At 36.7% G+C, this 14944-nt stretch overlaps 1 protein-coding gene across 1 annotated transcript; it reads left to right on the forward strand.

The window, feature by feature from the left end:
* Positions 1-2337: 2337 nt before the first annotated feature.
* LOC115440793 (phospholipid scramblase 1) lies at positions 2338-14462 on the forward strand. The gene is made up of 5 exons (XM_030165256.1): positions 2338-2656; positions 4725-4924; positions 11537-11728; positions 13159-13317; positions 13845-14462. Exons 1-5 carry the CDS (start codon positions 2632-2634, stop codon positions 13866-13868), a joined length of 600 nt encoding a protein of 199 aa, XP_030021116.1. The 5' UTR covers positions 2338-2631; the 3' UTR covers positions 13869-14462.
* The last annotated feature ends 482 nt before the right edge of the window (positions 14463-14944 follow it).

Here is a 14944-nt window from a genome sequence, read left to right on the forward strand (position 1 = left end):
TTTTTGCATCAGTCATACCTCTACCCGCAAGTTCATAAACCTAAGAGACAAAATTTACATATTATTTAATTTATATTACAGGTACAAATATTTACAGCGTAAATCTATCATTTTAATAACTATTTAATGTAATCTACTGCTTTTATAAATGCGAGATTTTATGAACATATTTGAATAATTACTTATGGGTTATCTAAAATTAAAAGTAATCAGTATTGTGCATCTGAATATATTATAAAATTAAAAGAAAGCAGCTTTGATATATATATATATCTACTTAGACAACGCTTTATTATAGAAAACTATGTAGCAGTCCATTTACTCCGCAAAAGAAGATGCACGCGGCTACAGCCGGGAGTAAAACCTAGTTATAAATAATCCTCACAAGGTGTCACAAATACCACGATTGCTGCACTTGTCCCGTGCGGCGTGTGATAAGATAATAAATAAAATGTATAAAACTGTGATGTAATAGCTATCGGTACACTACTATAGATATATCTTTATATATATCTCTTTCAGTCTTAAGAAGTCCACTGCTGAACGTATGCTTCCTATACACCAACTTCTTAGAAGCAGCCTGCATATTATATATACGTTGTTTATAAATAAAATTTTCTGACTAATGATTTGATGATGCCTTGGGGTTGCCAACCATATTTATATAGAGTATTTTATGGGTATCCTTAAGGTTGCTTCATAAAATGTGCCAATAAACACAATGAAGTAAGTATATCTCAAAATTACTGTACATGACGAAATAATTTTTACGAAATATCATTACGACTTTCTCTATCTTAATTGTTTTTTTTTATCTGTCTTAATATATTCATTTTATATATTATTTTTATTATTTTATAGAACGAATGTTTTAAGACATCAGATGAAACAGAATTAACAAAACTGTGTAAATACTTGAAGTCAATCTTTCTGTATCTGTATTAAATATATTTCGGAAAACATTAGTGAACGCGAGGAAAAAGCACCTAATAAAATGTAAACATATTTTTTTGTTATTTTTATCCGTCTATCAACTATCTGTTATTGTCTGTTTGCTCGAATGTTCGTTGGCGAGTCCCGTTAAAACCAATGGGATTTAAAATTCAAAAAAGGAAAAATATTATTCTTTTTATGTGTAACATATAGGGTAAATCGGGGACGGACGGACATGTAGGGAGATAGGGCTTCACGCATCCAATTCCCTTTTGCTGAAGGAGGCGACGGGGGTTTAAAACTCTGTTTACGTAATTTGAACGCCTCCTAAAGTAAATTTACAATATTTCTTGTACAAAAGTTAGCAGCATTCAAGGATCTATATCAGAATAGTGACTCATATAATAATGTGCGAGTAAAGCATAGTTTTTATTATAACAAATGCTTGCATTGTATATTTAGTGCAGCGGACGATAAGCCCTAACGTCTGACCTCGCGTTCATTCACCGTGACGAAACAAATATTTGTACCATGTCTGGGTTATGGGACGAAGACTCCCTCGTAACCTACACGACCTTTTAAATTGTAAATTCAGTAGCGTTGATGTGTTTATGTAGAGTCTTTAGTAGTATAGTATGACTCGTCATTAAAATATGTTAATAGATGCACTAAAAACGAAACGATTGAATCTGTTTAATTATTACTTTATTATCATCAGCTGAAGGTTGTCCATGGCTGAACTTGGCCTCCAAAGATTTCCAGATCGACCTATTGAAAGCGGCCTGCATCCAGCGACCTCCTGTAACTTTTATTAGGTCATTTGTCCACATCGTTCGTTCATCTGCACGCTAATTATTTGTTATACTTCATTCATGTATAAATACAATATCTGTGACGCCGAATTTAGGCTCGGTGCAGACTACACATATAGACTGAAGCAAGCATTATACAAAAAGATTTTTCTTTTTTGTTGTTACTAATATTTGTGCGATAAAAAGGATATTATATATTTATGAAACCAAATATATAGACAATAAAATCGTAAGAAATTATTTCCATCCTTCGCCCTTTTTCCTTTATCAGTTGTAATGTATTTTTTATGGTATACGTATTTTATTTTTAGCTTAGCACACTGCTGTTGTCTACCATTATTAATAGACATTGTAAGCCACGTATTAAATAAATTCTACTTTTTCAGTCACAATTGTCATGTCAACAAAGTCTCTAATAAATGGGTTGAGAGAAGCTGACCGAACCTGAATGCCCTGATTTTTTTCCCTACCCATCCCTTGGCTATAAAGACGTAAATTTAAGTATAGATAGAAATCGATGATTTGTGCAAATTGCAATACATAGTGTGTACCAGACTTTATACACCAGACGCCAAAGCATTGCAATACTGTATGCGAATGGTGTGAACACTTAACACATTCAGTGTAGCACAGACCGGCTTGTTGCGCGGACGTATCGCAAAAATAAAACATTAATTTAACAACTTCGAGTAACTATAAACCAAAATTGATTTTCCCTAAATGTTTTTATGGTTTATTTTGTTATAAAACATGTTTCTTTAAGACGTTTTACTTTTTTTACGAAGACAATTACCTTAATGAACACATCAAAATTTGTCACAAGTTTTGACCTTCAAATACAGCGTGCATAAGAAAAATATTTTGTTGTTTTTAGATAGTGTTTATCATGGATCCGCAGCAAGCGCCTTTGGGTGAGTTTTATTTATATTTATGCTAAACGCTTAGTTAACCTTAATATGTAGGTACTTATGTACTTATGTTGTTATTGTTTGGCATATGCTTGCTTTTCCGTCTGTTAATATTTAGGGGAGGCCTATGTTCAGCAGTGGACTTAATGTGGCTGATAATGATGACGATATGATAAATGTATTTGAGCGGGAAATAATTAAATTGGTTTGGAAGTATTATTACAAAGTACTTCAAAATTTAGATACATATTTGGTAGAGTCATGATTAGGCGGTCACGTCTGCAATATAAATGGGCTGTGTACGCGACGGATGAAGATGTTCTTGCGCTCTAGAAGGTCACTTTGGGTTTTACGTATAATACCACGCCTGCATCCCATAGGAGTAGCCAGATGCATTGTCACTCCTACTGATTCTGGCGCACTTCTTCGGTTTTCATCTTCTAATGCATTCCCGCAATTTCAGACTACTTTCGATCTGCCCTTTACTAATTATTCTGATATATAACATTCAAAGGTTCGATGCGGTGGACACCTATCGGCTCCTACATCCAAACTTGTTTGATGTGCCCAAGATATATCGGTTTAGGAGGTGCTATAATGATGTAACTTCATACAGTGACAGAGTTTTAGCGCAGCGTCCTTTCAATGTTTTCCATTTGACAGTGAGATGCAGAGGTTTTTCAATAGGATCGTTTAATAGCTCTTGAGACTGGGCGGTAGTGGTAATTAATGTGTGGTTCACCTAACGTTCCTTGATCTCCGTGGAACATAAACACCCATAATAAGGGTGTACACGTATAAAAAAGACCACTACGAGATTATGCGCTCAAGTTGTTTGCCGACTATTATATTAAAAGCAACATGGATACATCGCCGCTCTTAATGACAAGGTAATGAGGTTTGAGGGTCTATTTGGACCCATTGAAATCTCAGACCTCACCATACGAAACGCACATTAGACCTCAGTAACTGTTTATTTGATACTAGTGTAGTTTTCTCCGGCAACAAGTTGACACCATCTAACTGACGCTTTATCTAGCCAAAACAAGCTTTTCATGCGTAATAAATAAATACGCATCAACTTCCAGGTGCTTTTACGCTAGCGGCAATATTTCATTACTTATATACGTATGCAACTGGCCATAAGTCCTGCATACTTCAAAATTTGCAGCATTCCGGTTGACCGAATTATTAACACGGTAAAAATAAAATGCGGAAATAAATTTCTGTAATTGTTTGGTCATCTAAACCTCAATAGCGGGTAGCGGATGGATGCAGGCTGCTTATGACCAGGGTGCTTTGCGCTTATTTGGGGAGGCCTACGTTCAGTAATGGAAGGCGACAGGCTGATTGAATTGAATTGAAACCTCGCTAAAAACTAGGCGTGCGGACTTGTTCTCGTAGATGTGAGGTCCCCTGAACTTAGGATCGAATAAAGAACAAATATTTCGGAAGGAATTCCATCTTACCATTAGACTGTAGGGTAGCTTACATAATTTGTCTTATCTGTGTCAACGGACATAATAAGCGCAACATATGCAAAAATGCTATTTGTCTCGTTGCCACTAGAGTCAATTTTGACTGTAATTTGTGCAGCAAATTGGTGGAACAGGTCAAGAAAGGTCATCCGTATCTGTTTATTTTTACTCTGGCCACATGCCGCCTATTATTTCGGTGTGAATGGCGATTCTGGTTTCGATCACATAACAGTTAATATTGTATGTGAGCTTATGATTTTAAAATAATAGACCGGGATCTGTTGTGTTCAATATACATATTATGTTAGTTTGTTCTAAGTTGGCATAAGTTTAACTAGTCTGACTGAACGAAGTATCGATGTTATAGATTTAATCGTAAGTAGGTAGTGTAGTTCAGATATCGACTAATAAACAATGCGTCGCTTTACATATTGAACATAACACATGGAGTACCCTTCCACCAGTAAGGTGCAGGGCAGACTCTACAAACTGTTACACATAAATTACTATCTACAATCAACAACATAATAATCGTCTGCGCGATGCCTTATCAGCGCCTTGTCCTGGTTCTCTAAATTTGCTTACTCTTACAGGCATCAGACAGTTGATATCGCTGGATCGAATAAAAGTGCGGCAGAAGACGACAGTGTTCGAAGGCAACAAGTATGTTCTAATGACGCCTGATGAGAAGGTGTTTATGTACGCGAAGGAAGATGCTGGCGCGCTGTCGGTGATGCTTGGAGGAAAGAATCGCGCCTTCCACATGGACCTACTCGACACAGAGCATCAGAATGTTAGTACTAATTACATTTAATATTGTTGAAATTAGAATGTGCGTATGTGAAGTCTGCCAACCTGCATTAAGCTAGTGTGGTTTAAGGCTCAAAAAACTCTCAGTAGTAGAGCTGATATTTTTTTGTTGTATATGATAGACGCATTTTTGAAGATTAAGTAAACTGTTCCTGAAGGAAGTTATTAGTACATACCTCACCTACCACAAATGCCTATAACCATTTAAAAGTACATCGGAAAAATAAATGCTTATTAATGGATTTGTCCATTAATAAAATAATTGCGTTGAGACGCACAACTCTATACTCTATAGTAATACTACAGCGGGTTTTTAATCATTTGCGTTATCGGAGATCTGCATGACGTCATAGTCTGTTGTAAAAACCGTAACGGCGTAAATAATGTAAAACCTGTTTTACTTTAACTTGGTTTAAAAACTTGTTTTTTGAATCGGCAAGATGTTGTATTTTTAATAATTCAGCGTAGTCATACACTATGTGGCATAGTGTTTGGTGCTTGGAAGAGGTGCGTGCAAGGAAAAATCTTAAATGCATATCTAATGTATGTAAATACGATTAATAAATATTATATTTTCCTTACAACTGAAGGCACATTTTCCCATATCAGAATGGTATGATGACTCACGTATATTCTGGGATTTATTCTGTGGAAGTCACGTTATTACTTCAATAATAAATCGATTCGACAATGCAATCGATTTAAATTCGATTGACATTGATCAAGATCTCGCCATACGCAAAGGCTATAACAATATGTTCTAAAAAATAAACGGTGTGTTTGTTTGAAAGACTTGACAGTAATTGACGCAGATTTAGGCAATAAATAGGATACCTAAAGAAAACATATTTATTGTTCTTTTGCTTGAATTTTCTCTTTCTGTATTCGAGCAATCGTATTTAAGAAGAGAGGAACGTATAACTAGAGGCTGTTTGCAAATTTTTGTCTTAGTAATTGTCCACTCCGGTCGCTTAGATTTATATACAAGAAACATAATATCACCTTTTGGAATTGAATGCAATTAGGAGTTTGGTAATACAAACTTCTGAGTAGTATTAAAATTCTGTACTGGCATTGACGTTTGGATTAAGGCGAGCGTCTTGTTAATCTCTTTATTCTTTAAGAAAAACAAAACCGCTGTAAACGGTAGAATATACGTCAATGGCAGTAAATGTTCGAGTTTGAAATTTATCTAATCATTTCGCAGTACTTACCCTCGAAGAATTAAATAACACGTTGTTTAATTAGAAACGCCTACGTTATCCGACATTGATGCTTGCCTTTGCCGCGTAAACTATGGAGTGATGATGGCATTACAATAAAAGCCAGATACAATACCACAGATGTTATTTTGTTTGGAATTGTCTTAAATCTCACCTGCCTACACACGTGTGGAAACGCGAATTTATGTGACCTGGCAGACATCTTGTTTGGTATTATTCAGCTTTTAAATTCTAAAATGGCCGCTACTGCGGTTTAATTGACCGTCAAGACAGAAATGCAGACTGGCGAAGATATAAATGCAATATATTTTCACTAAGGAGGTGCGTATGTTTTTTTAAATAAATTTTAAATCGAATAATGCATTTATATTGTATTTTCGCCTAAAGCCAGTTTGTCTAGTGACTTATTTCTTAATTTTACCCGATTATTATCTTTGAAAGCATAGCTATTGCTTACTATAAGACTTGAAATTCATTGCAAATATACATATAAAAGTGATTAATGTAAGAAGATATGTTTTAACTTCTCTACAAGAATTATATAGTCTGGCGTTGGTTAACTTGTTGCGTGAATGTTTCTAAATTATATTGTGTTTAATTTTCTGCGGTTAAGTCACTTTTAGATTAAAATATGTGCATGTTGAGTTTTCCTAACTTGGGCTTATATTATAGCTATAAGTTATAATATTTAAATTACTGTAATCGTAGGGTAAAGTCTGCTGGAAAACCTAATAAATAAAATAAAATATTGTCTGACAAGCCTTCGCGACAGACCTGGTAACAATTTTGTACCATAAGTTATTTGTAACTGCAGACTATGTTGAGTCACCCTTTAATTGCTGGATCCCAGCTCAATATCAAGTAACCTTAATGTAGCGAAGGTTATGGAGTCTCGCATGTTTACGTTCACTGGTGAAATATGTACGAAAGGGCGCCATTAAATTAAAAACTGTTTAGGAAACAAAAACCGCGTAGATTATATGGGTACTATGTACATACATTTATTCTAAAGCATGATATAAGTTACGGCGGCGATAGCCTAGTTGGGTGTGGAACGGACTGCCGAGACGAATGTCCGCAGGTTCAAATCCCAAGGGCACACACTTCTGACTTTTCTAAAAAATCATGTGTGTATTCTTTGTGAATTTATCGTTCGCTTTAACGGTGAAGGAAAACATCGTGAGGAAACTTGACGTCTGAGAAGTTCTCTATAGGAATTTCGAAGGTGTGTGAAGTCTACCAATCCGCACTAGGCCAGCGTGGTGGACTAAGGCCTAATCCCTCTCAGTAGTAGAGGAGGCCCGTGCTCAGCAGTGGGCAAGTATATAATACAGGGCTGACATTATTATTATTATTATTATGATATAAATTAGAGGCTAATTATGTTCCTACAGACATACTGCGCAAGTAGTTTTGTAGGGCATTGTATTAGTACAAAAGAACATTTGTATTTCCTTATAAATAAATAATAATTCCTATGTATATATATCTTAAAAGGTTTTCCTATTTTTTACCTATTTCTGGTAAGAATACATTTCATTTTGTCTTATGGTGACCAATGATATCCTTTTAATGTGTAAGATATTTTGTGGTTCTGGACTTTTAAAATTTAGTAATAGACCACTGATTTTAGTTTGGAAAGTGGTTTGTAAATAGCATACTTATAAAAACTCTTAAGTCTATCCACTACTTCTTAACCATCAAGCAAAAATGTGCAAGAATTGTATTATACAGTTTTAGGTTCTTAAATTTGACAACAATATCAGGCATTATGAGAAAGAAATCTGACTATTATAATATAATGAATGCAGGGTGTCCTTTTTTTTTAAATCCATATTTAAGGAGCTTGGTCGTTATTTCACTACTATGTCGCTCCGTACGTCCACTTTTACCCGTGCCTACTAAATTTTGATGAAATCAAAATATGCAGTATATTTATATTTTAAAGGTCTCTGCAGTGGCATAGCTTTTCATAAAAGGCCCTATATCAAATTTTCTTCGGGAGTCTACTGGGCAGTGCGAATTTTTGGGCGCCCGCTTAGTTTAATGTAGATATGGGCTAAGAGGCGCTCCAGGTCCTCGTATCATTGAAATGACTGATACGGCGGTAGTTACGCCCTTGAGGCTGGGTGACATTGTTATCGTTTATTGGCAGGCGTGCCACTCACTATCAGATTGGCCTCTCGACCTATTATTTAGTGCATTAAATTAAAACATTTTTGATATAGATGTGTCCGCGCGTAAGTTCTTTCTTTTAATAAAAACTCGATTTGGACTGTTCATGGAATTGATAAATCTACTTATTTAAGTTACTGCAAGATATGATTTATCCCTGTGTTAAATTCTATTCAAATTCGTTCAGCGGTTACTGCGTTTAATTCTCACAAATATCAAAACATATCCACAATTTTTTGTATTTATAATATAAGGAAGATAAAGAATAATAAAGAATCGCTCCCATCAGATAATACCTTACAGACTTTGGACTATGATATTAGTTAATTTGAATTATTTTTTTGGGTCCACTTATTGAAGTCGTATTCATGTGTCTGTAACAGGATAAATTAGCCGCGGGCTTTATTATCGGCGTCATGTTTAATTAATATAATTGTTGTTTAAGTTGAGGATATTGGTGTGTACCAGATGTTTTGTACCCGACTGTATAATTCATTCAAGTGACTCATTACATAGCCAAACTAAAGACACGGATGGCTTGTTTCGATAAATCACGTTTCGTAATCTGGGGTGAAATAACACAATAAATTTTAACGTAGTACATTTAGCAAATAACCCACTAAAAATTTGAATTTTTAAGATAGACATGGGCATGGTATTCCGTCAAGTCACGTATCATAATCTATGGTCAGCCGGTGCATGTCACCAGTAAGGCTGTCCAGCATGATTAAAGGTAGTATGCTTTTCTTAGTAAACAGCGTGGCGTCCAAAAATGGGTCCTAAGCGATGTCACCCCTAGACCCTTTGTGTAAGCGCAAGCCCCCCCCCCCCCCCGTATAGCGTAACGTTCCGAGGTTTACCTGGTTCGCCCCTTCTAAGGCCACCACTGTTGGCCATCGAGGGTTTTGACTCTTTTTGGTCAATATTCCTTTTAGTCTACACCAGACACTTAAACTTATGGTTTTATGTATCCATTTCTAGTTTCTAAAGCTTCACCTGTTTTAAATTTCTCGACAAGGCCAAACCAATGTTATAGGAATATAAAGATGTCCTACAAGTATAACTATCATTCCCAATGTCCATGAGCTAGCTAGTACCTTGCACTTACAGGGGCCTCGCGTGGGCCCTTTCGTTTAATTTGGCGACGTTTGTCTTTGCTCTTCCCTCCAACTGCCTCCTTAGAGAAAATCTGTGGGTACGCCAATGTCGATCGTCTAGCACCTAAATAATTCTGACATATTTAGTGTCTATTTATAGTACACGTAGTACCATCAAGAGATCCATTCTTAGGCCTTCTAGAAACGACGCCTTATGTGCTATCTGCAATATCTGCGAACAAAAAAATTTGTCGATTTCAATGTAACTATTACATAATAAGTCTAACACACATGAATACATATTAAACACTTGTATGTTCTACGCACACTGCAATCATTTTTATTAACGTGTGTGGTAGGAGTTGCCTTTATATGATACATCCTTTATATTCTGTTAGACTAACAGTCTTCCACGATGAAAAGGTAATTCCAATACCCTTCGCAGGGCATTTGTGTTTAAATGAATCTGGTAAAAAGTTTATTTTCACGTGGAAGTAATTGAGGTTAGCACGCGAGCTGACGATTTTAATCTACATCGCTGCAGTGTTACAGGAAAACAAATAAATCAATACAAGTAGTTGTTATTACCAGATATTTTTTATTCCAACAATTGTAAGTCTACTTAGTTAATAGGTACATTGTCATACACTAATTTGAAATATGTTACGTATTGAACAGTGGCGTAGCTTGTTTTAGAGGGGGTATCTATATCAGAATTTGCTGAGGGCCTTTCAGGACAGTATGAAGTTTTGGGCGCCCGTTTAGGTTTTTGTTTTCTAGTAATTAATTTTAATATTTTAACCCCTCCTCCCTCCCTTCCATCCCACTTATATACTTGTAGCACAAGCAAGCATAGTTCTTACCCTCCTCCTTATAATGGTATAATGTTTACAATAAGATATGATGTTCAAAATTATTCATCATTATTTATTTATCAAAAACATTATGGTATTAGTTAAATAATTATTGCTAACTAATCATACCGCTTCCTCCCTCCATCCTCCTCCCCTAATGTAGGTATGGACCAAGAGGGGCCCCTAAAGTTAGGGGGCCCTGTATAACTAATACGGCTGATTCGGCGATAGCTACGCCCTTGGTATTGAACGACAATATAATCAATTCTATTATCTTCGAAACAATGCAGCCGTCCAAATTCAAGGTTAGGTCGGGCATTGCTATTGTTTACCAGCATGGTTTAACGAGCCTGGAACGCAACCCTACAGTGAAGAATGACAAAAACTTATATTATTATTGCCTTATATTATGGCAGAAAGGTCTGCAACATGCTTTTACAAATGTGTTTTGCCGCACTCGCATAAAAGTATAAGGGAAGTTGTTAACTGTTGGCTATGAACAGCCGTTTTTAATAACCGAATCCAATCTCAATCTTTAATCCGATTTCCAGTACACTCCAATCAAAATTAGTAATTTGTAAGCTTGTCAAAAAAGCTTTGTTCTGATTGGTCCATTTTCGCGACAGACTGCAAAAAAGCGATTGGGATCATTTATTGAAAATGGCGGTATGTGTTGGATCATTAGTAATTTCTATCAGTCGTAACTTGAAGCCACGAAATTGGCGGTGTGATAACCCCTTGTCTCGAAAAGCACGTAAAGTCGTTTATCCTGTGCCTGATCTCTCTCTCGTCATGTCTGATTGCCGTCTCACCGTGCTGTGAAAGTGAAGGAACAGAGAGTCACCTGTGTACCTATGTATCTGTATACCTCCTGAGTACCTGGCAGATCTCTGTTGAGACTGGCCAGCGTGGACGAAATTCAGGCCATAATTATCGGTAGGTTGATATAATAATCTTGATTTAGACAAAAGTAGATATAAAACGGTACTCTACCTAAACATTGTTTAATTGTGAGTTGTGACGCAGCGCTCATACGGCGGCTGCATGGCGCCGACATGACCCAAAACGTCTAATTAACAACGTTTTATTGGAAAAACGATGTTTTTACATTAGCAACCGAGTAATCGTATATCTTTATTTGAATTTTTTGTAGCTGTAGGGGTAAATTGCGTCTCTACCCGCCCCTTCGGGAAGAAAATGCCTTTTGAGTAAAATTCAAACTATAAGAAGGAACTTCTAATTCCAGGTGGTAGCACTACGAAGACCCTACACGTTCGGAGCTGACAAACTGGAGGTACGTGTATGTGGGCAGCTGGCCAGCGTGGTGCGGCAGGAGCACACCTTCATGAAGCCCGTGCTTAACATCAATGACGCGCAAGATCGCAACATATTCAGGGTCAAAGGACCCATGAACATCAGTGGCGAGTGTGACTTCCGCGTAAGTTTGGTTTTATTTATTAACCCAAACGCATTTTTCTATCTCGAAAATGGACCAATTAGAACGAAGTTGTTTTTAAGTTTACAAATGAGTTATTTTGATTGGTTCAATTTCGAAATCGGATTGCAGATTGAGACGATTATATCCGCCCTGTGGAATGGGGGCGTTTGAAGAATTCCACCACGGTATCCCCTGCCTGTCGTAAGAGGCGACTAATAGGGGCCACGAAGGGGGTCGTCGGCGGGCAGCAGGGGGCTGTCCGCCCTAGTGCATTTTGTGCATCCTTGCACATTTTTCGGTTGACCCCGGGATGGACGGCAGTGTGTAGTGGGCCACATGCTGCCGTAGACGCCGAGGGCGTCCTTCGGTGCGTGGGGGTTTCTGAGCCCCCCCCCCCCCCATAGGAGACGGGCCGCAAGGCGGCACCGCGCAGGGGCGGCTGCGGACGAATACTTAGACACTTCCGTCAGAGGAAGCCCGCAGCCGTCCCTAATGCGCCGAAGAGGGCCACCGCGGAGTTTTAGCTGGTAGGCCGTGCATAGGTTAATTGTACTCGGGTTAGGGACTCGGCCCGGCGGTCGCCCGAAGGTCGTCATCAAATCCGGGCGGCTCAACGCCGGGCCGTAAGGCACGGTTACCCCAGCATAACCGCTCAGTCGCCCCCTAATACCTGCATTTGGAACTGTTAGATGGATGACACTAATCTCACCAAATGTCTAGTGTTTTGTTTTAGTTAACGATTAGAAAAAAAATAAAAAAATGCACAGGCAGTCGGAAGCATTATTCCTATGTTAGGGGCTAGGGGAAACCTAACCATCTGTAGTTTTTCACTCTAAAAGGAGGTCGACAGCATTTCTTCAAGCATGTTATAGAAAGGGTTTAGTGCCGGCCTGCCTGAAGTCAACAGCCTCTAGGTGATTGTATGTAATACAGAATGAGAGGTGTTTATAAATCAAATAATATATTATTAACTGGTTTATTAACCCTGTTCAACCCACGAAGGCGTCACGCAAAATACCAAATAAATCGTGACCGAGAACAATTCAACCTACTTCGTGGCAGCCTTCGAAGCATAAAGACTGACTGTGAAACAAAAGTCCATCTGTTTGAGTTTGCGACTCGCACCAAACTGTGTATGTAATATACTATTTTGGTCTGGATATTTTAAGATAGACACAATACAATATATAATTTTGTTTTCTCCTGTGTTTTATTGTGAATTGAGTGAGTCGCTGTAGAGCTCTGTTTATGTATGTATGTGTGATTCTATGTCATTTAATATTCTGTCTGTAATATGATTTTGATTCTACAGTCTAGGCGGGCACTCAATATTGGTGTATAATCAGTCAATACCTACTCCTATGTTAAACAGGATACAATATATCTGCTTACCTCTTCAGGAATAAGTTTGAATTTGTATTATTTCACAGATCCTTACTCGTGACAAGAAGCAGGTGGGCGTGATCAGGAAGGTCTGGGGCGGGTTCATGCGTGAGGCGTTTTCGCAAAGCGATAACTTCGAAATCGCTTTCCCGCTGGACCTGGATGTGCGCATCAAGGCGGCTATCATCGGCACTTGCTTCTTAATTGTGAGTATAAGGACTTTTAAATCAAAATAAAAACATACATATGCCTTCTATCCCTCAAGGGGTAGGCAGAGTGCAACTAGTGTATCTATCGCCTGTGTTCTATCCCATGAGCGAGTCTATCGCCAATCAGGCAAAATTACAGACTCCGGATTATTACTGAGCAGAAAAATCGAATGTCACTTCGCCCGACTCCGGTTGCAAACCTAGGACCTCAAAGCGGTGGTCGTAGCGCGCACGCAGAATACAACTACTGTACCTACTGAGGCAGTTACTCAGTTATTCAAAACGGTCCCAATTGTTCTTTTCAATCCATTGTATTAATGGACCAATCAGAACATGCTTACAAAATATAACGTGTTTTGATTGGTTTTTCTCGGAATCGGATCGAAGATTAAAATTGGAATCATTTTTAAAAACGACCGTTAATAGAGAAAAGTAAAAAATACTTTTGAAACTATTTTATGAGTTTTTTTTTGAAAATATGTTTTATAACTACTGCTTTTAGACTTCCAATATTTTTGTTTCAGGATTTCCTATATTTCGAGAAATGAAAATTACCCACCAACGTATTTCGGATTTTCAATTAAGTTTTAGTCATGTAAGGCAATCTTATAAAATAGTGTTTCTATATCGTGATATAGAGAAATACGTTGTAAAAGTTTATAATAATAGCATGATAATAATGATTGTTATTGATTTGCTGTTTTGATCACTCTTAATTTTAATGAAAGGTCAGAGCTTCGGGATTACGTTCAAGATGCAAATATGTTACTATATTTTAAATTATGTTGTTTTTTGCTTCTACTAGTCATGTTAGTTTCTGTTATATGTTTGTTTTTGATAGTGGTCAGGTCTCAAGCTCATTTGCAGTTTAAAAAGTAAAATGAGAAATAAAGTTTTTGATATGACAAGCTTTTATCTTTTGCTATCGCTAAGTGCTCAGGAGCCAATGAATAGTTATAGAACATATTTATATACAATTTAATAATGATTAAAGGATTATTATTGATATTTATTACAAAACCCACGTACACGGCTAGATCTGTAAAAATATGATTAAATGTTATGTATAAAAATAAAAAGTGATATAATGCGCTCGTTGTGTCGTTCAGTTTTTATAATTTTTTAATAAACACTTTTATATATTTTGTTTTTTATTGTGCCACTTTTGTTACAGTGCTAGGTTTGGAAAATTGTTGGTAAAATATAATGATGTCAACAGTTCTCTCCATTTTAATATACATTCCCAAACCTTTTATTATAGACGATCTTATAGCTGACAATTGAGAATCATAAGACCTATTTCTGAGTTAGCTTAGACATTGCTATATAATACTTTTGGAAAATATTTATTTTGTAAGTATAAACTACTCAGTTTCGAATTGGAAATTTTTCTTCATTATAGGTACAGCGCCATCTAGTGGTGTTTGTAAAATTTGCTAAATTAAAATGGTAAAATACTTTTACCTAATTAAATTCTCATCAAATCCGATAGATGTCGCTATTATAAATTTTAATAGCTAAACATGTTATCTATTATACATAGACTGTTATAATCAGAAAGAGCAAAGCTAATAAAAAAGTTTGTTAATTATTACTAAAATTCATGTTTCACTTTTATTTTAGC

Source organism: Manduca sexta, chromosome 25, assembly GCF_014839805.1.
Source record: "Manduca sexta isolate Smith_Timp_Sample1 chromosome 25, JHU_Msex_v1.0, whole genome shotgun sequence".
NCBI classification, from domain to species: domain Eukaryota; kingdom Metazoa; phylum Arthropoda; class Insecta; order Lepidoptera; family Sphingidae; genus Manduca; species Manduca sexta.

Excerpts from the sequence above, each read along its gene's own strand:
- LOC115440793 (XM_030165256.1), top strand. The coding sequence starts at position 2,632 with ATGGATCCGCAGCAAGCGCCTTTGG. Across the intron at positions 2,657-4,724 it reads TCCGCAGCAAGCGCCTTTGG|GCATCAGACAGTTGATATCG; the intron begins GTGAGTTTTATT and ends TTACTCTTACAG. Across the intron at positions 13,318-13,844 it reads TCGGCACTTGCTTCTTAATT|GATTTCCTATATTTCGAGAA; the intron begins GTGAGTATAAGG and ends TTTTTGTTTCAG.